The sequence below is a fragment of the Ammospiza nelsoni genome, chromosome 3 (genome assembly GCF_027579445.1).
Source record: "Ammospiza nelsoni isolate bAmmNel1 chromosome 3, bAmmNel1.pri, whole genome shotgun sequence".
Classification (NCBI taxonomy): Eukaryota; Metazoa; Chordata; class Aves; order Passeriformes; family Passerellidae; genus Ammospiza; species Ammospiza nelsoni.
Window position 1 is genome coordinate 17,155,864 of NC_080635.1, and position 25,447 is coordinate 17,181,310.

Here is a 25,447-nt window from a genome sequence, read left to right on the forward strand (position 1 = left end):
ATCTTAATAATCAAGGAGTGGACAAAAAATATGAACAGGTTTTCTTCAGAGCAAGGTGCAGAGCTGCTTTAAGGTGAACAGGAAAGGTACTGAGCAGCCCAGCTAAGGTTCAAATATTTTATTTTATATTCATACAGTATGAAGGTTCTTATAGTTCCCACAATATACGATGTAGCATGCAGAGGAAAAACTAAACATTCAACATAAATCTTTTTTCCCCACACAAACTGAAAAAAATCCTCATCCCTCCCCTTCCAGTCCCCCATAGGAAGTAACATTAGCACTAATTCCTATAATGCCAGCCAAGATATGCACAAGCAAGAAAAACTGAAAGCATTTGCTAAAATGTTTGTAACAAATACTTATGTACAAAAAATTCACAAAAAGACTAATTCCCCCCCTGAAGCAGAGCACATGGCAGTTGACACTGGAACAGATACAACCACTGGCTGGGATTATAAACCACGTACTGATCCAGAAGAAGAAAAAAGTTACATGTAGTGGAGATTTTTGTTTTGAACATTAACATTTACCAAAGTTTGGCAACATTATCTTTTTAATTATGCAAATTATGTAAACAAGAGGAACATTTCAAATCGATCTACATGCAAAACTTCATGTCATGCAAGGACACTAAGCACCTGGATTTCTCTCTTACAGACAGAGCCCATGATGTGCAGCACTCAGTTGAAGGAACAGCTATGGCAGACAGGTGCTTGATTGAAGAGGTTCAGACAACCTGCACTTTCCACCACTCATTATAAAACATTTTTTTTTAATAGAAAAACTACTATACAGGAAAGATGTACTGTCCTAAAAAATCTAGCAAATGTTTTTCTTCCAGCCAATAGTACCACTGCAGAAAAGGGAAGGGATGATATAAAGTTGTAAAACATGGCTCGCTACTTTTATGTCACACAAACAGATCAAGTTATGTTCCATTACAAATTATGATATGGACAAATTTAGAAAAGAAAAAAAATTCTCCAGGAAAAGGACTGGAGAACTGCAAGAGGTATAAATTTAGATAGTGTGAAGTTTTCCTCCTCTATGGCATACTTTAACAAGATTCCCCCCCTGTATGAATCATATGTACATATATATATATAAAATATTACCAGTTATTTAGCTACCTGTAGTATTTTTTAAATGCAAGGGGGGAAATTATCATGGGTGAAACAACAGAATTTAAGTGGCAAGAACATTTTATAATCTAAGTACTGTATAAAATAAGTAGATGGGAATCCTGCACAGTTATGTTGATCCTAATTTCATTAAGCTAAGCACAAGAGAAAATTGTATATGCATCTACCACCTTAAGCAGCTGTATCTAAATTGAACCCAGAACAGCAGAATTGTCTTGGCTTCAGACAGCTGTAACTGCTCCCAATTCCTAGGTGATGGAATCTAACAGCCATCAAAGCATTCCACAGTCACTATATGTACATGAGGACTACTTCTTGGCAGTAGCATTAAACTATATTCTCATATTAAGTAGAACAGAACTAAGTTATTTAGCAAAGAGACACGGTCCCTGGTAATATATTAACAGGTAAAAAGAAACTTAGTCTCCTGTGTTACAAAAAAAAGTAATTAAGGTGATTTAATAAGAAGCAATGCTTTGTCAGCCATTCAATATATAGAAACATCTGAACAGTCACAGGAAAAGAGTTGACCTAAGACCCAGTTAAAACTTTACATTCTTCTACTATATATATAAAACTGTGTGAAATAAAAGTAAGGATGTATATCCACATATTGAACTGTTAATATTCTGCTTGGCACTTTGTACTCTAGTTTTGTTTCTGAGTCAAGTATATTAAATTAAAGCCCACCTAGCTACTACATATAGAAAGCTACATATATATCTATATATAAATACACACACATATATATAGATAGATAGATATTTCCTTGTTATAAAAGATGAAGAAAAATAAATTAAAAAGCCAACCCCTTCCCTTTCTCCGCCACATTGATATGCTCTTTCCATCTTTGCTGTCCTTCAGACTTTAAAGTGCTACACTGAGTTATTGAGAGAATAAAAGTTCAATAACACTTAGTTGGCTTCATGAGGCTCATGTTGGAAAATGTGGCTTCACAGAGAAAAATACTTCCATTTAAATACACAGAGAGCATTGCTGGACGTCTCGAGCAGATCTTCAGAGATGGAGAAGAAAGCAAAAGTGTTGGGTGGTGCCCTACAGAGTCACACATCTACGACCATCTTTTTGTGGATATCTAGGCCTCCTACAACCTGGGAGAAAAAACAAGGTTCAGAAACACGAGAATTGAAAATTAGCAAAGTGCAAAGAACACATTCAATAGATGCACTGAGGTCAATCATAAAGGCAGTACTTCCCTGGCCGCTCCAAACTGATTTACATTTTACAAGTACTGTGAGAGATGAAATTAATTATATACAAACCAAGGTAGTTCAGTACAATCAGTACAATTTACATGCTCAAAGGCCTGAAAACCAGTGCAAATAACACCATTCTGGCATTCCTCTCTATCTCATATTATGACCTTGTATGTTTGTGCATGTTAAATAAAATGGTGACTTCTAAAACTGTAAAACTGTAAAACTGTGAACCTTCCCAGGAAAAAGAAAGTACTTTAGGAACAGCAGCAGGATTTCTGACAGAACACACACTCAGGAAAGAATTACCAGTTTTCACAGGTGTGTGATCCATGCAGAGCAGAAGGAAAAGGAAAGGTGCCATGTCAGAGAAACATTTTATAATGCAGGAACAAAATTCAAAGGCCAAATGGTATGTGCCAAAGGCAACAAATTAAAACTCATTTTTGTAGATACATGGCACCAGATTCAGAGAGGGTAAAATGCAAGAAAAAGAATAAGATGTAGAACTAAAAAGTGTCTTGTCATGAGGTCAACAAAAACTGAAGAAATTAAAAGTAAAGAAGAGGAAAATCCCTCAGTAGCACAAGGAAAGAAGTCTGGGCAGAAGCCCAAAGACAAAAGAAGAAGCTACATCACATTTGATGGATGGCTGGAAGATGACAGCCCAGTTCAAGAAATAAACAAGTAATGCAGTAATCCAGGCATTTGCAGGCTGCAGCTCTAACTTCTTTGCAGACAAAATGTTTTTTACATGATATCACAAAAATAATTGAACTTAAAAGAAAAATCCCCAAAATGAAAACAACAGAATCTTTTCACTTTAGTAGCTGGCAGCATGGCAGATTTCTACCACCCTCCCTCCCCCGCTTGTTTTTAGAACTCACATATTTTTTGAGTAAGAATTAGTTAAGTTTGAACTGAAGTTGTAAATTAAAAGATTAGGGAAAAAAAAGCAATGCCTAAACCATGCTATCAAGTGTATCTTCCTTAGTATACCATTTAAAAATCAATGTGTAAACACTCATTATTGCAATTTTTAAAGGATCAAGATTCAATGTGGCATTTACTTTTTTTGAGAAAAGAATTTAAAACTCCCTGTCAACTAATTAAACAAATATATCACATGGGTTAAAATCAACCCTTCCAAGTGTTAAATGCTACATTTAAACATTCTGTTCAGTAAACCTCTTAAGTTCATAAAATGCACCTTTTAACTTTTTACTCTTTTTCCAGAGTAGCACTTGAGAGGTTTTTTATTTTTCCTCTCTCTGTAAATGATTCAATTTTTCTTTAGAAGTTACTTACAGCACAAAATTCTTCAAAGGATATTCTTCCATCACCATCCTTATCTGCATTAATTATGGTTTTATCTACAATTTGCTGTAACTGAGTGTCTTTGAGATTGTTCCCAACCATCATCTTCAGGACCTGGAAGAGCTCTCCATTTGAGATATAGCCATCTTTGTCCATATCATAAATGCGAAAAGCAACTGTAGAAGTAAAAAAAAAAAATTAAACATAAATAAATCAACCATTTGGTAGCAACTGTGGTTGGAAAACAATATATACTCACTTTAGAAAACACCTGAAATTGTTCTAACACCAGCAGTAAAAGCATTCTGTGAACACCAAAAAAGAAAATATTCCCCACCACAAGTAAAGCACTCAGCCAGAAAAAAAATTACAACCTCCCAGGAAACAGATGACTCAAAATCCCATCTGGTCACTTTGCTGCAAACAACTTGTCATCAAGACTGAATTTATTTTTAAACATTTCAGTCTTAGTAATTTGGAAGCCACATCCGTAACTGAATCTGTCTCTTTTCTACTCCTAAAGCCAAGGTCTGGAGATGCAGTTCTGAAACAAGAATTTAATGCTTTCCTACTGTAATAGCCAATAATTGAGTATTATTCTTAGGCCCTGTAAGTTCACAGATCTATATAGCAAGCTGTTATTAAATGAACTCACTTTTTTAAAGAAACTGAAAGCAACTGAAAATTCTTCAGCAAGCAACCAACCTCCTCCAACCTTCCCAGCAGAAAAGAGTGCTACTAAATGTTCTCAACAAATAAAGGACAAAATGTGCAAAAAGCTTACAATCTACTTTTATTATTTTCCACTCTTTACAACAATTTGAATTTGCCAATTTCTTAATCTTAACTTACAAAAGTGTATTTCTGAGGATCAGAAATTTTTTGTTAAGGAAAATCAAAATACTTACACCTCAACTTCTGTTCTTTATCTCCTTTGACACTGAACTGGGAGACTCCTTCTATAAATTCTACACAATGCAAGGAAAACATGTATAAAAACCACATTTTTAATAAACAAGTCAACATTCAGAAAATTTTAGAAATTGTGAAAGCAATCTAATCTCTAAAATATTGCCTACTTTATGATACCTAAATGTCTGTGTACTTTGATATTTAATGTTCTTCAGTGGGAAGAACCCCAAATCCAATGCAACACTCACTAAACAGACTATGTCACACCAGCATTTAAATAATTTTGTTGCTGGACCTTCACAAGAACCTGACAGAAAACTAAGATCTTTACTAAAGTTACTCCAGTTGAGACTCCAAATGTACAACTCCTCTCAATACTAATTTCTCAATGTAAAGAATTACATTGAAACCGAAAACTGCATTTGAAGAAATTCTAAAATATTTTTCTATAAAAGAAAATTGGCTTTGCCAACTTCCTGTTCCCTTCCAAGAGGAACAACTCTTGATAACTGTTATTAATCACAGCTCAATGTCACAGAAAACATGACCATCATTGCTCATGACTATCTATTTTTTACAAGGGAATTTTGAATAGTTCCATGCAAAAATTACTACTTCTAATCAAAACTCAACATTCTGGTTATACTGTAGATATCCCTATAGACATTAAATAGGTTTTGTAGAGGTTACCAGCTCTTGTATATTAATATTTTATTTAAAATGTCAGTCTGTCAGTATAAATAAGATTTAAGTACTTTCTCCAATTAAAAAAAATGCAAGACTGATTGGCCTTCTTTAGTCATAAGAAATACTAAGTTTTACCTTGAACAGAAGTTACAAACATTATAATTTCAGACACTGTTTTAAGATGAACTGGCGAGGAAGATTTTAATCATGGCCCTTTTAATCATGAATATTTAAAATCATTGAGAAGTGTACTAAATCAAATCTTCTGTGTTGTTTGGATTTTTTTTTTCTTCAAGTGTCTAAGATCTACATAAAAATAACCCCATAAAAGAAATATCAACAGAAAAACCTGGGCTCCTTCCTATTTTCTAAATACTCCAAAGGAGAGATTTCATTTGGACAAATACAACTTATGCAGAAACACATCACTTAGCCTACCACAACTTTCTTCAGTCTCTCCTCAGCATCAAAATTAAGAGTCTAAATTGGTGTACTTTAAGAGATATTTAACAAGTAGTCCTCAGTCAGCCTGACCTTAAAAGCTATTACTAAACAACTTGGTCCTTTAAACATTTCACTCAGAAGTGCCCTAATGCAGAGAAACTAGTTTTACTGGTATTTAGTTCCACTAGGATTTAGCACCTTATTTTAACATATCTTCTCCTGTGTCAGATGAAGAAAAACCTGAATTCTAAAGCTCTAGGAATTCTGAAGTACCACCACCTATCACAGAACACTGTGCCTTACCTTTAAAATCCACTTCTCCATTGCCATCTGTGTCAAATATATCTATTACTCGCTGTACTAACGGGTTCTGTTGCAATTCAGGTAAAGACATGAACTCTTCCACGCTCAGAGAACCAGAGTTGTCCAAATCAAGCTTCTTAAATCTCTTTCCTAGTCTTTTTATCTCATCAGCATCAACTGAAATGAAAAACAACCCCATATTTACTCTCAGAAAGGCTTCAGTAAATCCTCTGCAGTTAAACACAAGGCACATTTCATTGCTTTCCTACAAGATTTTTCTCCTACTTTAACTATAAAACACCTATAACAATAACATGAAATTCTGAAGACAAACACAATTTTATTTTAAATAAGACTTACCTTTATTCCTCCCTGCACCTGCCATAATACAGTTATTAGCATTGTGACTCACTGAATACCACATGCTGACACAACATTTTGAAGGATTGAGGATGCTTAGCTAGTTACTTAGTCAGCTCTTACAAATACGAGATGTGAAGAATTTGAGGAAGAGACCAAGTGTTCTCTGAAGGAAACAGCATTATGTTTACACTGGACTAACATAGTATGTCAGAAAGACAATTATATTCAACTTATTAGCAAAACTAGTGCTTTTTCAGCACACTGAACATGAGATCTCCTGGGATTTGAGTCAAGTTAAGCAGGTTAACAGTCCTACTGGTAGCCAGTTAACTCTCACCTACTTAAAACACTCCTCTTACTGACCTAAGATCATTCTTCCTCTCCATCTCAGATGGGAAATAGACACACCTGTAGCCACAACTTGCATACAGCTTTTTTTTTTTTGTCCCAGAAATTAAAGTAGATTCAGGTTCTGCAGCAGCACCTCTCCATCTAATCTGTTCAAATTTATAGAGAATCTCAATTAAAGCATATACCCTAGTACCCTATTTTACACATCTGATTATGCCAAGAATAGACTAAACCTGTGAATCTATAAAAACAATTAAAAGCAATCATGTACTTTGCTACTGCTGAAAAGCTTGAAAATTTCTCCATAACAACCTGAAAATACCCTGTCAGCAGCCTCATTTACGAGATCCAAGTCTGTTCACATGTTGCTCACCCTTTTTAGCTACAAAGGAGCAACTGAGGTTCTTAGGAAGCCTAGAAGGGGCTCAGTACAGAGCAAACCACAGCAAACACACCCTGCAGAACCTAAGACTGCAAACTCGCCCTACCAACCTTCTCCTTAACATGTGCAGGTCCCTCAATATTTCTTAGCTCCATTTAGTAGTGTGTTTCCTCCAATAGTAATAGAAATTTTATCATATCTTCTACAAGGCACATACATCCACCTGATCCATTTCACATCACATCAGTACCTTCTTAGGCTTTTGTAAAAGTGCAGCATAAAATCAAACAGCTGAGTCTTCCAATACATAAGGTCAGCCAACCTGCAAAGCCTGATGTCTTGAAATTGTAGCTAACTCAGAGACCTAATCCTCTACCAACAGTAACCAACTACCACTTCAGTTTCTTGATATCCTTGTCAAAAACCAGAGAGACACAAATAGAGAGTCCTCAGGACTGCACTATTTCAGAATGAAAGACAGCCTGACAGAAGTCCAAAGGCACAAGATGATTTTATGCCATTCTGCAGTCTCAGTTACTGCTTGCAACTGCAGAGGCAAAGGGCAAAAACCAGTCTGCAGTCTCAGAATAATCTTCTCTTTGCTGTGCCAGAAAGGGACAGACCCGATTCTGTCTCTAGGGCTACAAAAGTGAGACTAAATATAATTCACTTTCCTCGGTTTCTAGTAAGCAGTGTGGTATTTCACACAATTAACCTCTCAACCGCATTGAAATATTCCTTTTACCCCAGTTTGTGCAGAAGCCTTGACCGTAACTGGAGCTGTGCCCTGAACAGCACAACAGCACAGCAGTGGCAGCAGTACATTGCACACCTACCCAGGAACTCCTCCAGATGACACAGAGGGAGACACAGCACCATACAGTAACCTGGATGTAGAACATCATCATGGGACTAGAAGAATACAGTATTAAAAAGGAATGGCAAAGCAGAGCTCCATGGGCCATTTTATGAGTTCCATCAGCACAAAATGCTGCTTCTCCCCAACACACTGAAAGGTATTTGCCAACTTTTGCTTCTGTGCACAGAAACTCTTTTCCCCCTCTTCCAGTCCCACCACTGGACAATCACTGGGCCCAACCCATTTTAATGCAGACAGCACATTTGGCAAGCTACAAATGTGGGAACTTCATTTTAGTGCAAGTTCTACTTCCAACTCCCATAGAAAGAGCTCATACCCTCAACAAAACTTCACAGCACAAGCATTTGAAAAAGCATAAAAATATTAAGGGTGACTTATCACACTATGAATGCACACTTATGTAAGCACATTTCCCCTTGTAAAATAAGTATGTGAACTGACATCATTTATACCTGTATTGCTTCACTTTAAAATAACTAAACAGCAAACTAAAAATATTGTCTATCGTGTATTTAACGCACTGTCAGCTTCTTACCAGATCAGTGGAATCACACTTCCAGTATTAATAGAAAGACTAATCGTTCCATTTTGATCAGTTCTAAAGCCTCCTAAACAACATGAAACACTTCATAGTTCTGCAACTTCACAAAATCACAATGTGATTTTAAGAAGCATTAACACAGCTGGATTTCTTCTCCCTTGCCACAAAAACTAATGAGTTAATGAACTACAAGTTCTATAACATTTCTAAGTAACATGTAAGAAGCTCCTAAGTACCAAAACACAGCAATGACATTTTCACAAATTAGGATAGAAACATGGAGCTGCTTGAAGCAGGACTACAGACCTCTGATCATTAGGTAACACCATTTTCTCACAACCCAGAGGTCACATTAAAGAAAGTCTTATTTCATTACTTCAGTTCCATTTCCTGGTTTGGGAGCTCAAGTCCATGCCATTTTTCCTCACGAATACACAAGCAAAGACTGAAAGTGACACCCAGAGTTCTGTCAATGTTCTGCTATGAAGTGGAGTTAATTAATTACCACATACACAAGTCACTCACACATGGCTACATAGCTTGAATTGGCACAAGCTGGCACAAAAGATTGTCTCTGCCATTGCTAAGAAATGTGCTAAGAAAACAAACTGTTGTCAGAAAGGTATTTTATCTCAAGTTATTGTATCTCTAGCAGAACTACCAATATGAACTATTAAAAAAAAACATTTTCTTGCAGCATTCAGAAACTGATCCACTGGACACATTGCTTGTATTACCAAGCAATGCTGCTCTGTCACCATCTGCTGGGCACAAGAACCACTGTTGGGTTAACTAGCCTCACATCTGCAGTTAACAAAGTCCTTACATTATAAAACTAACAAGCGTAAGAGAAGAAATTTTTGTTTTGTTTTAGAGATGGTGGACAAGGAGGTCAAGATTATGGATGATAAAGGTACGAATCAGATCACAGGAAGGGGAGGAGGTTGCAAAGGAATGTAAGAGTATTTCTCAACAATGTTAATGTTTTGCTGAACTGTAACAAAGCAACAGCTGCCACAATTATGAAATTAAGGATATTTGAAAAATGTTAATTACTCTTTGTCCACATATACACACATCTCATTGCATAGCCCATACCAGCTCAACTTCAATGCACAGTCCAGGTACAAATATCTGGCAGCAGTTTCTACTAGAAATGAGATTAAAATTTCTCATTCCAAACCTTGAAACATTCAAGCAAAGGGTTTCCCTGCAGTGGAGATCTGAGAGAGGTTTTTTCTTAACAGAAGTCAAAACAAATTAAAAAACAGTACTGAAAAAATATTGGCATCTCTGCCAAAAGCTGACCAAATAGCAAACTCTTCCTATATTCTGTTTCTGGCAATTGATACAGCACAAATGACAGTACTTGGAGGAGGAAATAATGAAAAAGCAAAGTAAATGCAGGGCCAAGAAAATTTTCTTTAATAGCTAATCAGCATATAAACCTCTGTTCCTAATGAACATATCTGGATAAACATGAGATCACTGTGCTCATAACGGACTGTATGAGAATCTAATTTCAGAATTACATTATTTTCCTTAAATATATTGCAGGCACCTCACCTACCATTAAATCCTTTCCACAAGCTTAATTTTAAAAAGTTGGAAAATTGTATTTCAGTAGTATCTTTGTCTTCATAGAATAGCTTTAAGAAATAAGAACACAAATATAAAATAAAGGATGAATACATCACAGTATAATATGCCTTAGATTGGCATATCTTCTGTCTATTCTTTCTTCACAAGTCCTCATTTCTGGTGACTCTCCCTGCCTATGCTGAATTTACCTAAAAACTACGCAGGTTTTCTGGAGCTTAATGTTTGTTTCTTGGTTATCCTTTGGATTTTTTAAAGGAAAACAGCATACATTTATGTATAACAGCAGATTTCAATAAGATCTTAGTAATTTTTTGCTTTATCTCCCAAAATGCACACACACAACAGTTTCTAAGATGGATGCTCCCCTTTTTTACAATGCCTGTATTTTCCTTGTCCTTATCAACAGACTTTCTTAAAATTCCACACAGCTCTCACTGAGAGAACAGAGCACTGAAATTAATTCTCAGTGTCTGAACAAAAAATATTACTTCGTGCCCACATAAACTCTCCTAAGTTCTGCTGGAAATGCAAGGCACAAGATAGTTCAGCTCAAGGGAAAGCTGAGCTGAAAGGACTGATGGTGGCAGTAGCAGACAGAATTTAAGAGCAGCTCAGGAGACCAGGCCAGATAAAAACACTAGGAACTCCTAGGAAGTCCAAGTTCATAGTAGTGTAAAAAGGGCGATACCACCACTAAGGAAAATCAGGACTGAGCTTTGTTTACACTGTTTGAAGCAGAGTTTGCCGGTAACTCATCACCACACTCCCAGCAACCCTGAGCATTCAGATCCAAATTAACCTTTTTTGTGCTATGCTCCCCAGCTGATAGGGGGCTCTGTGCTTCCCATGCTTTTCGGCAAACCAGACCATGTCCCCTCACCTTGGCACTGATGCCTGAGCTCACAAACTTACAAACTGGCTGGAAATAGTAACTGCTAAGTGCTTTTCTTTAAAATGCTTTATTGGCAGCCCTGCTCAAACATCAAATTCTGCACTGTTTTAAAACACTTAGAATTATTTATGTTTATTTCATAATCCATTCAGGATTTTGTTCCCCTTGTAATTAACATAAGGCAAGTGTTAAGTAGTTCTGGTACTAAGGATTTTTTTGTTAAAGAACTATCAGTACTTTCAAGACTCCTCTTCTATCCAAGTATTAAAATTCTTAGAGCCAACACCTGCTTCATCTCTTGAATTCATTTGCATACATCTAAAAATATGATGAAACAGGTTAAAATGCTTCCAAGAAACTACATGCAAATGCTTTGCCTCACTCCCATTTTATTGCAGGAGTCTTATCTCAGTTGCTCACTTTCTAATATGCTAATCCACACTGCTGAGTTCCTCACTTGTGCCCCTCAACACAGCAGTAGAGGATCATCCATTAGATTTTAAAACAATTCTGTTTCAAATTGTTATGCATGCAACTGATGCTCAGATAAGACTGTAAAAACTATTCAAGTGGCAACTCAAAAAACTTCATTAGAAGCCAACTGCAGTGTGCTTATCTTGAAAACAGTAATTTCAGAAAAAAAATTATATTTTCTACAGTTAACATCAAGGTACATAGCTAACTTTTTATTAATCTGAGAGCCAAAAGTAAAAAATGCCCTAAACTCACAGATTTCTGAAATTCACTACATTCAGTGATGCTTTAACAGGATAACTGCATATGCTTTAAGAAGCATGGTACATCCATTGCTGCAGAGCACACAGTACACACACAGGCATCTGCAAAGGGTACAGACCTTAGAAAAGCTGTACATCTCTCAGCAATTAGGTGCTGAGCACTTCTGAAATCTAAATGTTTACCCCTGTATTTAAAAGACTGGCTTTTCAGATACTCTTAGAATACTGGTTCAAAGATTTAACTAACAAAAGCCAGATCAGAGTGTGGTCACAGAGAGCCCTATTTCCCCTAACTTTTCAAACATGAAATCATTATAGACAAGAATATTGCAAAGGTATTAGGAAAAATTTTGCAAATCAAACATGTTCTGAAATGAATTTTAAATGTTTCCAGACTAATTTTCCCCCAGAAGAATGTATTGCAGAGATCTCAAAATAAAACAGACCTTCAGCAAAATTTGCACCTCTACCTACAGCCTCATCTGATTCACGAATATAACGTTTCAGAGTAGCAACCACGTCAGCCATTTCAGTTTTGGAGATCAGATTTCAAAAAGATGATACCCTTGAGAACACATTCAACCACTCATCTTGTATATGCTTACACACAGCTGGCCTAATCCTTTTTATGACTTCAGATGTGTCAATTACAATTTCCTAAGTTAGGAAAGAGATACTAGTCTTCTTAACTTAAAATCCAAACACACTACAAAAGAGTATTTATAAACTATTCTTTACTCTATTACAAAATGGTCCTCTCTACATCTTTTTGCAATAATAAAATTTTCTTATGGACAATTTGACAGATACTGGCTGACATCAAATTTTCATCATGGAAAGCAACGGTAGGTTTTCTGTAATTTCTGGCACAGCATAGCTGAGAAACAAAACCAAACCATTCTAAGGAGTTCACTCATTCACCCACTGAGAAGAACTAATGTTCTAAAATGAAAGGTTAAAAGAAGATGCTTGACTATCTAATGGTGAGCATCCTCTCTGTGGTAGCCTGAATTTGCTTCATGTAATTGCCTACTTTAACACAAAACTATTCTTATGAGACACCAAAGTAGCAACTGTAGCACCAAGCAGAGGTTATGACCCAATGTCTCCATGCAAACAGCATTAATACATTATTACTAATTGGCAATCTCCAAAAGGTGAAAATTCAAAATCTGTACGCCCTAGATTGCAAGGCAACATGTGTATTCTGTTTGCCATCTGTTAGAGGTGTGGCAGTTATCTTCTGTTAATTGGGCAGTTTTCTTTATCTCTTCCACAAACCAATCCTCTCTCCAGGGAGGTATCTGCTGTTAATGAGATATTGAGTGTCACGGCATGACTGATAAAAATTACAGCATCCCATTGTGAGATGCTCCACCCAGAGGGAGGAGCCAAGCATTCCTAACTGGATAGAATCTGAGATTTTGAGACACCAGAACAGCCTTTCCACTGGATTCCCAGAGGAACAGCTGCCTTTTCCACTGGATCTTCAGAAGACTATACCCTGCTACAGGATCACTGCTCCAACAGAACCACACCAGCCACTCCACGAGGACTGCTACCAACACCCTGACCAACAGGGTGTCAGGTCGTATTCTGATTCTGTCAGTGTTGTTTTGTACTACTGCATTGTTTCTTTTATTTTTTATTTTCTTCCTTAATAAAGAACTGTTATTCCTGCTTCCACATCTCTGCCTGAGAGCCCCCCTTAATTTCAAATTTGTAACAATTTGGAGGGAGGGGGTTTACAGTTTCCAGTTCAGGGGAGGCTCCTGAGTTCCTTAGCAGACACCTGTCTTTTCCAACCAAGACACTGTATCAGATGATCTTCAAAGAGATTGTCTGGCCTTGCCTTGAAAACTTTAGACCTGTAAGTAACAACTTCTGGAAGCAGGAGGGACATTTAACACTTAAAGAACAATGTGAACATCTACTTGCAAGCTTGCTTCCAGACATGCAGCTGTGCACACCCGTGCCCAAAACCCCTGGCTTTCAGAATACTGAGGCACTCAGGATCTTTAAGCACAGCACTATCATTGCAGTGGCTGGGCCCATCCAAGCAAAGGGACATTTTCCCGGTGTGTTGAGTTATGCTGCCCAGGATACAGCCAACCTTCTGCTGTGAGAAAGGCCATCAGAGCAGAACAACCTTTAATCATGGAAAACTTCACATTTGAACAACAGCAGCCTCAACATATCATTTAACCACAGAATATTATGCAAAAATCCTCAGTTTCTCTGCAATAAAAATGAGCAAAGAAGTGTAATAATAAACCTTTAGGCTGCCCATTGCTATCAATGATTATAGTTTGTCCTAGACTCAGAAGTTAAGGATGGCAACACACTGCTCTGACACTGACACGACTAGCTAAAAAAATAATTCTTCAGAAACCAGTTTGTCCATAACAAAACACTGACCAATGGAGCAGTAATGTAAGATTGAGAGACATATATGATTCAGGAAAACACTACTGAAGTCTTCATCAAGTACAAAACTCCAAACACGTATTTGCATTTAACAAAATATACAGAGAACATTATACAGCTATGCACTGCTGCGAATGATATTCCCAAGTGTTTGCAAACTTATGACTCAAATTAGAATCCATGTAGATGTTCCCATTAGGCACACAGGACTTGCAAAAATTACCAGGTAAAGTCTCATTTCTCTGAAAAAACGTATTTAGACAAAGATTTCTCCATGACCATTTATTTTCTATTACAGTTTGAGTTACAAGAGCCACAGGCCAGCACAAGCACATGACAAGCACTGAAAGGAATTTGAAAACATCTGATTCACCCAAGATAAGGAATTTTATCAAGTGGTTCAGAAGACACATACACATGTCTACACACACTTTAGGGCTGAAGAAAATCACTGAATAGAAAACGCAACTAAGAATAGGTACACTTAGCACAACACCACAAGGACATTTCACAAGACAACCATTTCTCTGGTCAGCTTCAGGCGAAAAGATCATCTGATACCTTGTCATTTTTACAGGGCAGACCAACCCCATGAGATGGAGCAACAAATTTCATTCTCACATAGCCAAAAGTAAGTAACACCAAGTGGGTTTTCACCTAACTGCTTGGCTGCACAAGAGGAAAAAAAGCTCATTTAGTCCCAAACCTCTCCTTTCCTCTGAAGGCACAAAGCCAGTTTAAGCAATATACTTCACTCCTAACACAGCACAGACTTCACCATGACTGATCCACACCCCTGAGGAACTGGCACAAGGACTGATGGAAAAGCCCTACTTGTCAAACTAAACTTCACCCTACAGACATCAAGACTATCATAAGGGTTTTTTTTTTTATATTCTGATGGAAGACTCGAAGAAAACCCTCAAACCTTTAAGTGATTTCTATTTTAAAGACAGACTAGGTTTTGACTCTACAATCTAACAGCAAAAGCTGTATTATTTCCAAAGGTAATTTTTAACATTTTACTCTTTTAGTTAATATATAAACTGCATAACATACATGAAAACTGTCCGTATCAATCCCCAAACAAAACTGACTTCTGTAACAATACAGAGTAGCAATTAAAAAAAACTTACAGTGCGAGCACATTTCCAAAGGGTAGCTTGCCTCATTTCCCTGAAACACAACAAGAAAAAAAGAACAAAGTTGCAATTACTCCCAGGTAAGCTTTAAGTAACTGTTTAAATTTCAGCACTGTAAGAATCTCTGGCAATACAAGTTACATTGTTATTTAAAAATAGATATTTCAGACCCAACAACCACAGACTGTGTTTTATTTGGACAGATCTATGTTACCAAAACATACAAAGAAATATAAAACCATTAAGAGGTCTCCTCAAATAAGAACTCCCATGAAAATGTCAGTTCACATAATTATGACAAGAACTTCAATCCCGTATTCTAAACTCAGAAAAACAAACCCACTACTTATATATTGAGCAAATGTTACTTTTCAAGTTAAAAATATTTAATTTCAAAACTTCACAAAACCTGCTTTACCATTTTATTTCATAAGCAGAAACAGACATGTCCTTATAAATTCCGATGACAAATCTTACTCAATTTGCATAAGACAACTGTTTTCTTCCCTGAACCACCTGCCCAATCCCCCCAAAAAAGATTCACACAGCAAGAATTATGCAAAAGAAGAATTTTACATGACCAGAAACTCAGACATAACAGCTTTACATTTAAATATTTCTGTAATGTACTATGTTAATATGTTCCTGCTTTGTAACTGAATGGTAAGTCAAAGTGAGACTTTAAATCCTTGCTACACAACAACTGAGTAACAGCACAAAAAACTTAAAACTTTGACAGTATCAACAATTTAAATGTACTCAAGGAAATCAGCATGAACTACTGCAATATGAATGCCAGAAAACACTTAAACTTGGTATGTTCCCCCAGATGCCCCACTTAGAGCCAGAGATCACAATGCACACATGCTTAATGACTTTTCTGAATCCATTAGCCAAGGAGCAGGCAGATAACTGAAGAGATGCATAACCATATTCAAAACAAATATTTTAAGGGAGTGTATTACACAACAAAACATATTTCAGATGAGTCTAAGATATTCTATTCAGCAGCATATTCTCTTATGGTGTGGAGCATAAGGGATTCCACAGTTGAGCATTTGCAAAGAAAGGCTCATCAAAATGATACAAAATCAAACAGAAATAGAGAGACTACTTGACAGAAGGGGAAAAAAAAAGAAAGAACTACGTTTAGCCTAAAAGCTAAAATGTGACTGCATTTCCTAATTAGAGCAGAAAGGAGCAGAACAAACATCTCATGAATCTAAACATGTCCAAGAGGAGACATGTTGTTGTTGTTGAGGGGAGTTGCTTGCATTTTTTTATCTCAGGAAGTTTTCACTTCGCTTATCATCCCCCACAGTCCACAGGCTCTCCTGGTTCTTTAAAAAACGTTCATGCATTTGCTTTCTAAGTAGGGCAGCAAAAGGTACAGCCTTAATGTCTTCTCCAATGTCTACTTAGAGCAAGACAAAGCAGCAGAACAGAAATGTAGATGAGAACAATCAGGCCATTATAACCTCAAAAGCACATTAGGGATGTTCTTCAGACAAACTAACTGCACTATGGCAGGGGATCCAGGAGAGCAGTGCCACATGGAAAATACTGCATGGAACCCAACCAAAGTCTCAGGATAAATAGCAAAGACCAAAATAGGTAGCAAAAGGCTAGTGTATGCATATGAATATAAAAAGGGTAGGGAATCTAAAATGGGAGAAAGCAGAATTTTGAAACAAGAAGAAACAGGAACCAGGGGATCCAGCTAGGCTGCTCAAGACACGAGGTCATGAAGAGGCAAGAAAAACACCAGACTGGAAGGCTGCAAATTAAAGGAGAAAGTTGAATTAAAACCAGTGCATTTATGCACATGCACACAAATATACAATCTTAACTACTATTGTTCTGAGCATTTACATCCTTGTTCAGGTCTTGGGAGAAAATTAATTTCTGGTACAGGCTACCAAAATCAATCTGCCTAAAGACACATAAAATGCTTCTGAAAACTAAGCAGGACAAAACAAAAAAAATGGGAGTAACTGTTTTCAGTTCATGAATTGAGTAAGTGTAATGTTTATAATGAACCTTACTATGCATTTAGATGCACATGCTAAGTCATAAGTAAGTTATCTAATTGGAGTAGCCTAAAAATTATTTGGAGATCAGGCAAAAAAGTGAATAAACTTCAGCTTAGCTTTTCTTTGAAACAGGTACTGCTAAAAAAAAAAAAGTGTTCAGAATACTTACCTATCCAGGACTGGATCTTGGATATCTAAAAGGGTAGAAAAATGTAGTAAATTACAATGTAAAAATTACAAGATTATTCAATATTTTCCATATAGTATTTAAGTAAAGTATTTTAAAAAGCAGTTACCTGTTATTGATGCGTTGAATATTCATCTTCACAGGAGATCCAATATTCTTGTAAGGGTTAAAAGGATGTTGGTAGGGAGGTGGATTTTTGGAACAAATAAAAATCTGAATTACTCATGCCAAAATTCCTATTAAACACTGCTGAGACCCAGACAAACACAAAGATGGTGCTCTATATGAAAGCCTTGATCTTCAAAGATTAAGAGGAATGATTTGGTCTGAGGAGCAGGCATTTTTAATCATATTCCACAAGCATCAGTACAAGAAGTTTGCTTACTTGTCCCCAAATACAATCAGAATGTGTATATGCTTTACGAGACAGGAGATAAACCCTGAAACATAAGCACTAAGTAGGCTGAATACTCTTCTTGCTTAAGAAGCAAGGATTGTTTAATAGGCGGGCTGTAAGTAAAATGGAGAGTCTAGAGCTATATCCACATTCATGTGCTCAATAAAAAAGCAGGGAGCAAAGCACAGCTATGAGACATCATTAAGTATCAAATAAACCCTCTAAGAAAAGGGAAAGAAACTGGATACACATTTTCATCTGTACAGTTTTAATGCAAAGAATTACTTAATTTTAACACCAGATGAGGAAGCATTCTAAAGAATGCTGGAAAATATTCTTTGTGATTTAGTGCACCAACAGAAAATTTGAGTTACTGAAAAAGATCATTATAATTATACACCTTATTCATTAATATAATGCTGCATTTACACTTTATAGTTTTAAACTGTACTAACCAATAAAGACCAAAGCCAGTGTAAAACTCCAAAGATATAATTTTGATTTATATAAAAAAGTTCATTCATACAAATGCATCTGTAGAGTAACAAGGTCCTGACATAGCATAAGACCGTCAATTTAAAAACCTCATTATAATCTTAGTGTCTCCTGCCAGATATATACTTAGCATACCTCACAAAATGTCCAAGTATCTTCTCATATACACTGTATCAACACATTCAGAAACCAGTGACACATGGTTTGTTGAGGAAATGCATCTTTTACAAAGTCAACACTCCACAAAAGATCTACTTGCACCTACGCCCAGTGTAAAACATGCCTTCCCCAGCTGCATCTGGGTATCACTACCAGGCTGCTGGAACTCTGTTCTCTCTCAAGTTGCACCGGCAGAAAAAGAAGCTGAAATATTACAGATACTTTGAATATCCTTATCCTTTTAGAATAGTCTTGAAATTTCCTTAAGTGCTGATAGGAGGCTATAGGTTAATTCCTAGTTAAACAGGCACAAAATCATGATTTGTTGACAGAAATAATTACAGATAAGGAAAAAGTCCAAAATCTACTAACAGAAGGTTGACCCAATTCTGAATACTGCAGAAATGCCAGTTTCCTAGAGAAAAGTCAAAACACATCAGTAAAGGGGTTGACATGACATGTAATGTGTTCCTTTAAGAACAAAATTGGGTTTTGCAATTTTCTACTAAGTATTCTTTTTTCTTTCAGCGGCTGTGCCTTTTTGCTAGGTAAGGATAACCTCTTCTTGGACTTTAGTAATTTTATATTCTGTAAATTATAAAAACAAGAAAAAAGTTTTTCCTGATTTTTTTCCCTGGCAGCTATTCCAAATACTAATGACTCTTTAGTCTTAAGATCAGTTTTGTACATGCTGCTCCAAGGTACAATAGTTGAGGCAATTATCTTGACAAGTGTCCTCTTAGTGAAAGACATGAAGATCTGTGGATAGAAATTAAAAAAGGAAATTAGCAATTAGCAAAATTAGTAACAGAATTTCAATTCTTATCTGCATTTGTTTATACAGAACAGCTTGTACACAGACATCACACTGCAAAGCAGTTCTTCAGCATATATTAGTAGAACACTGTTTCTAGGTCTGATTATGCATAACTTTTCTGCATGGAGTGCATCTTTTTGTAAACAGTTCAGAGAGCTAAATTACAGCATCAGCCCTCAATTAGTTTTCTGCTTTTATAAAAAGAGAAAATGTGTTTAAATGTCAGCAGGCCACAATTTCATCCTAGGACTAATCTCAAATTTAGTTCTTCAAAGGGGGTGAGGGGTGTGTGAGTCACTACAAATGAAAATTAATCCCTGGACAGTTTAAAACATTAGGTTCTTTCCACAGACAGGCAGTAAATTCAGCAAGGGGCAAGAGACGTCTCCTGATCTGTTTAGTACATGTACAGGAGTGGCTGTCCAAGATTTGCAACCTTCTGTGGCAGCATACAAAAGCAATGTAAATGTTCATCCTTGTAAATGGCCTTAAAAATGCAAACCATCTTGTCACAGCCCCAGCTGCTCCAGCTCTGCACTAGATGTTCCTGCATTTGTGTTGTTGATGCAAGGGCACCTCCCGGGGTGCTGGCAACACAATGTATGCTGTGCTTCTTGCATCTGCTCCTGTACCTTCTACACTTCTAATTATCACTGTTAACAAAAGCAAGAAACTTCAGGCAAGTGAAACAGTCATGTCAGCTGGGGACCAGAATGAGGCATTATCAAGATAGCCAACTTCAATTCTTAAATTACACAAAAAGCTGTTTTCCATCATACCCCTACCACAACTTTAAAGAATGGGAGTATTAAAAGGAAAGATGGAAGCAGCTGGCAGCTCACATTTAGGAAAAGCCTACACGTAAGACCCTTCTCCCTGTTCCACAAACATGTAAAATGCTTCTGTTGTCTTTTCTCATTCTTCTCCATACCACCAAAATTAATATTGATGACAATTACCTGTTGCAGAGAATTCTTCCTCCTCCTTTGAGCTCATTTTCCACGTATTGTCACTTTCATAAAGCTTTAACAGTGAAGAACTGCTTGGTGAAAAGAAGTTTGATTTGGGTGGGGGTTTTTTTGACTGTCAGAGGTTCGTATTCCTCATCAAAAAACAGCAGGCAAGTAGTCAAACTAAAAAGGACGGTATGTGTTTTCAAGGCTCTAAAAATTTCTGCATGACTAGAACATGCCACATAGACACAACTACAATGGTTTAAAATAAATTTCACACAAAGCCCAGGAAGCTTAAAGCTTTATTAATGTTAATATTTGAATTTCTGAATTAAATGTTGGTCACAAAAATATGCAAGATCTCACCTATTGTAATTTATACATTTTATAAGGAACATATCAGAGAATTAAACACTAAAAGGAATTTACCAAAGTGCAGATGAAAGACATACACAAAGTTTCTGCAGACACTACAAAAAATATGGCTTAAAACAAGAAAAGCAAGAACAAGATTTCAGTGCAAAAAAGCAGCAAGAAAAATACTTTAATCTACCCTGTTCATAAAGAGTATGAATATACATCTATTTGGCCTTTTTTGTTAAATTCTATGAGAAGAAAAAACCCTCAAAAACCCTTGAACAAACTACTCAACACAATAATGTTGTTGTCAGTCCAAGAGGAATCTATGAACTAAGAAAAATAGTCACTCATCTTCTATTTAACAGGAATATCCAATTTATATACTGCAAAAGGAAACTTGTAAAGGAAATGTTATAGATAAAATCACCAGGGAATTTGGCATTTGTGTTTTGACTTGGAGTAATTAAGGAACCTTTTAGGCTTTTTATTGCAGGCAGTGAACAAACCAACCTAAAATTGGAATATCCAAATATAGTTACCTGAAAGCAAGACTTAACTGAAGAACTGATAAAAGTGCAGACTAACTGCCAAAATTGAGAAAGTAGAACAGCTTGGTGACTTCTGCATTGTTTTATACAAACCAGCTACTAAGTACCTGCTTTGCTTGAAAATATTCCAGGCAGAGAGAGTGCAACTCTCCTAAATACTTCCTCCTCGAATTAGCAGTTCTTCAACACAAGACTTGTACTCAAAGAAAATAAATCCACCTCTGAAATTCTTACGTTCATACTAATGTTGAGTTGGATTTTGTGATGCAAAAATTAAGCAAAGCCAAGAAATTAGAAGACATTGAATAAGAAGGCTTGTGGAAGTTCAAGAAACTTAACAGCGGTGATAGTTTCACTGCTGACCCCAAATTATCAGCTTGTTTTCTAAGATCATGTCCTAAAGAAGGAATTAAAGACATACATAAAAATTCATGTGAGGTGACACCCACCTCACATTCAGTAAGATCAAAAATTAAATATCTCCTAGCAGTGAGCTAGACTACACTCATCAATCTTGCATTATGTTTTCAGGTCATCAACAAGTCCAGTCTATCCTGAAGCTAGGACAGCATGACAGTGGTTTAAGATCCAAGACTTCCAAGCTGAATCCAGCTCAAATGACAATTCATTGAATCTTGAGGACTACACTACAATTTTCACCACCTCAACTCTGCTTATGTTCCATTCATTGTTGTAACCAAAGTCCACGACATTCCATAGTTATTACCTTGGTTATCCAAAAATCCAATATATTTTCTGGCACTGGACTATCCTATCTGGGCACCTTGCTACCCTTTGGTGTGAGCTTTCCACATGTACAACAGAAAGAATTAAAGAGGGTACAAACGAGCAACAAATTCTTACAGGTTATTCAGAAAAGTCATGGATTAAAGTAAAGTAAATAAGTAAGGAAAGACAGGAAAACAGAGAAGCAACAATAATGATACCAGGTAAGTAGCACAGACAAGAAGTACAACAGTAAAGGACTTGGGCACTCCACTGGTATGTAAGAGTTGCACTTCTCCGAGCAAAACTTGCCATCAAAATCAGTAACTCTTGTTATGAACACAACTTGAATAGCTAGAAGTAACAACATATATTGAACTCACAGAATGGCACAAGTCATGAAAGAAATCTGTTTTAGTATTTCTTAACCAAATACATCTTTCAATGGTCTACATGGAAAAGAATGAACAGTATTCTTACGGAAGAGTATCCACCACTTTTTCTTTAATTCTTTAGTCAACCAGCAACAAGATGCATATTGCAGCAATATATTATAGTTATTTTCTCCTGGACCCCTGAAGATATAGCTACAAAACCAAGCCATGAAAATTATGAACTGACCTTTAATGCTGGTATTTAGATTATCTTGGGTATAACCACACAGTACATGCAGGACAACAAGAGCAATCAGTGTCTCTATCAGCCTCAGTCAGCCTGGGCTCTTGCAAGGCAGGCCCTGCTTGACCAATCTCATCTCCTTCTATGGCAAGGTGTCCCACTGAGCACATGAAGGCAAGGCTGTGGATGTCATTTACCTGCACTTTAGGAATGCCTTTGACACTTGTCTCCCACAGCATTCTCTCAGAGGAACTGTCTGCACAAGGCTCAGGTGGGCCAGGAGTTCACTGGGTAAAAGAACTCCCTGGATGACCAAGCCAAGAGTGGTGGTGAATGGTGTTGCATTCAGCTGCAGGCCTGTCACCAGCTCCCCAGGGCTCAGTTCTGGGGCAGGTCATATTTAATACCTTTGTCGATGACATAGACAAGAGGATCGAGGGTACTCTCAGTCATTCTGCAGATGACACTATGGGAGTTGTGTTCTGCTGGAGGGTAGGAAGGCCCTGCAAGAGGGATCTGGACAGGCTGAATCAATGGGCCAAGGCCAATGGTATGAGTTCAACAAAGTGAAGTGCCAGGTCCTGCCCTGGGGTCACAAGCCCAGACAGCACCACAGGCCGGGGGAAAAGTAGCTGGAAAGTGTCCCAGCAGAAAATGACATGGTGGTGTTGACTGACAGCAGCTGGACACAAGCCAGTGTGTGCCCAGGTGGCCAGAAGGCCAATGGCATCCTGTCTGGATCAGGAATAGTGTGGCCAGCAGAACCAGGAACCTCATTCCTCCCCTGTACTTGGCACTGGAGACACCTCAAAACCTATATCCAGTTCTGGGTCCCTCACTTCAAAAAGGACATTGAGGTTCTGAAGCATGTCCAGAGAAGGTTTGGAATCTAGGTCCCATGAGGAGCTGCTGAGGGAGCTGGGGAAAAAGGAGGTTCAGAGGGGACTTTATCTCACTATTCATTTGAGATTAAAAAGAAATCTTACAGTTACATTTAGTTCACACACTGCTGTCCAAGTAACTTAAGGTTTCCTTTAAATTGGTAGAGGATTTACTGGCAGGCACAATTTCGAAGAGGCCACACCTATCTAGCATAATACATCCACAACTCCCTAACATCTCTGTTACAATTCCACCCAGTAGTTTAAAACTAGTGATGCAAGCCAGTCAACATATTCTTCCATTCCACCTTCACGTTTGGAAATAACTTCCATTTAGATACATAAACTGTGTTCTCCCCTACATCTGCCAACCATCATCCCTTGAAATTTTATAGTAACTTTTTCTGGGTGCATTCAGATACATTTCTTGTAAAGGTTACCAGAAATCTGATAAACAATTGAACTTGTATCAGCGCTCAGCTTCTATGTATGATCTTAAAGGTGAAACCATAAAGGTACAACAGACAGGTCCTACTGTTGTTAACAGGTCTTACTGTTATTGTCAGCTGTTGTTTATAATCTAACTCAATACCTCACCTGTGAATACTAATCAACAGCAAACATCAAGGAAGGCTGTAAGCATTTCACATAGAGAAAAGAGAACACCTCAGGGGGAAAAAAAATCATAAACAAAACCACAAAACCAAACACAGCTTCTTTTAACTTACCTTGGAAAGAAGATTTCAAGTTTTAAATGTGTTACCCGTGAAGCAGCCTAAACTTTTAATCCTGCCTCTAAATAAAATACTCTGTGACCTTCAGTACAGAAGGAACTCAAAAAAAGATTAATACCTAATTCTTCAACATATTTAAATTGCAGACATCAGAGATAATGAACCAGGGCAAAGGGGATTGGTGGATTTGGGATTACAGTAGAGATCAAGTCAGGTTAAAGCTGTTACAGCATTCTGGCATTGCTTCTTTCAAGTATGCCAAGCGTTATAATTCCCTTTGCCACAATAAAAAAAAAGTCTAATTTAAAAAACCAAACAAACAAAAAAAGCAAAAAAACACCAAAACACCACCCCCTTATTTTAAGTAAGTGATGATTCCTTAGAAGAGTCTCCCCTTTTGCATGTATGTCAGGTTCTACCACATCCCCTTTCTGGATACAAGAGGCAAGAAAGACTGTCCAAGTCTTAGGGAAAGCCCACAGTTTACTCCTTAGTCACCATCTAATCCAGTCATGTCTCTGCTCAAGCTTCATCAGTCATTTTAAGGGAAGATACTTGTCCCCTGGCTGGCAGTTGGCCAGTAACTTCTGCTATGCTTTATTTAAACACTTCACTGTCCATGGGTCTCCTCCAATGTGAGATATTAATGGTTTAAGGCCATCACAGTCAAGTAACCATTCCAGGATATCACAGGGAAGCCCTAAACCAATGAAGCACAAAGCAAAACCAATGTTAGTGATGGCTCCTTTTGCCAAAGCCTCTAGCAGACAGAAAAATTAAAGGAATCAAGAGTGTAACTTACAAGAGGATTCAGCCTTTAATACACCATCTGGCTTTTTTAAGGGAAACATAACAATAAAAAATGCATCTACTCAAATAGGATAACACCAATTTTTAACATTTTCATGTTTTGAAATTCAAGTTTTCAGGACTGGAAAGCAATCTGTGAAGTCTGTACACTCACAGCAGGGATTATATGATATATATTCATATACATCATCCTATAGCATTCCCTATCTGAACTCCATTACACTTGCTCAGCTTCCTACAAAAATCTAGAGTTGCATGATATTGAAGGTATGATTAAGTAGTTGGTTTAATCATAGATCTCTACATGCAGACACAAACAATAGTTACTCACCTGCAGCGTCTCCCAGAAAAAAAAGTCACCCAAGACAGAATGAGACATACACAGAC

General features: G+C 37.1%; 1 protein-coding gene across 3 annotated transcripts in view; it reads right to left on the reverse strand.

The window, feature by feature from the left end:
* Positions 1-103: 103 nt before the first annotated feature.
* PPP3R1 (protein phosphatase 3 regulatory subunit B, alpha) overlaps positions 104-25,447 on the reverse strand; it is a 38,687-nt gene continuing 13,343 nt past the window's right edge. The window contains exons 1-7 of one of the 3 annotated variants that reach the window (XM_059469559.1): positions 17,672-19,593; positions 17,545-17,569; positions 15,337-15,376; positions 6,026-6,202; positions 4,588-4,647; positions 3,671-3,855; positions 104-2,257 (exon numbers count right to left, since the gene is read on the reverse strand). In XM_059469559.1, the coding sequence (XP_059325542.1) occupies positions 2,210-2,257; positions 3,671-3,855; positions 4,588-4,647; positions 6,026-6,202; positions 15,337-15,349 (483 nt within the window). In that variant the 5' untranslated portion in view covers positions 15,350-15,376; positions 17,545-17,569; positions 17,672-19,593 and the 3' untranslated portion in view covers positions 104-2,209. Of the gene's footprint in view, positions 2,258-3,670; positions 3,856-4,587; positions 4,648-6,025; positions 6,203-15,336; positions 15,377-17,544; positions 19,594-25,447 lie in introns of those variants that run through there. The other 2 variants (XM_059469558.1, XM_059469556.1) reach the window with 2 other exon arrangements.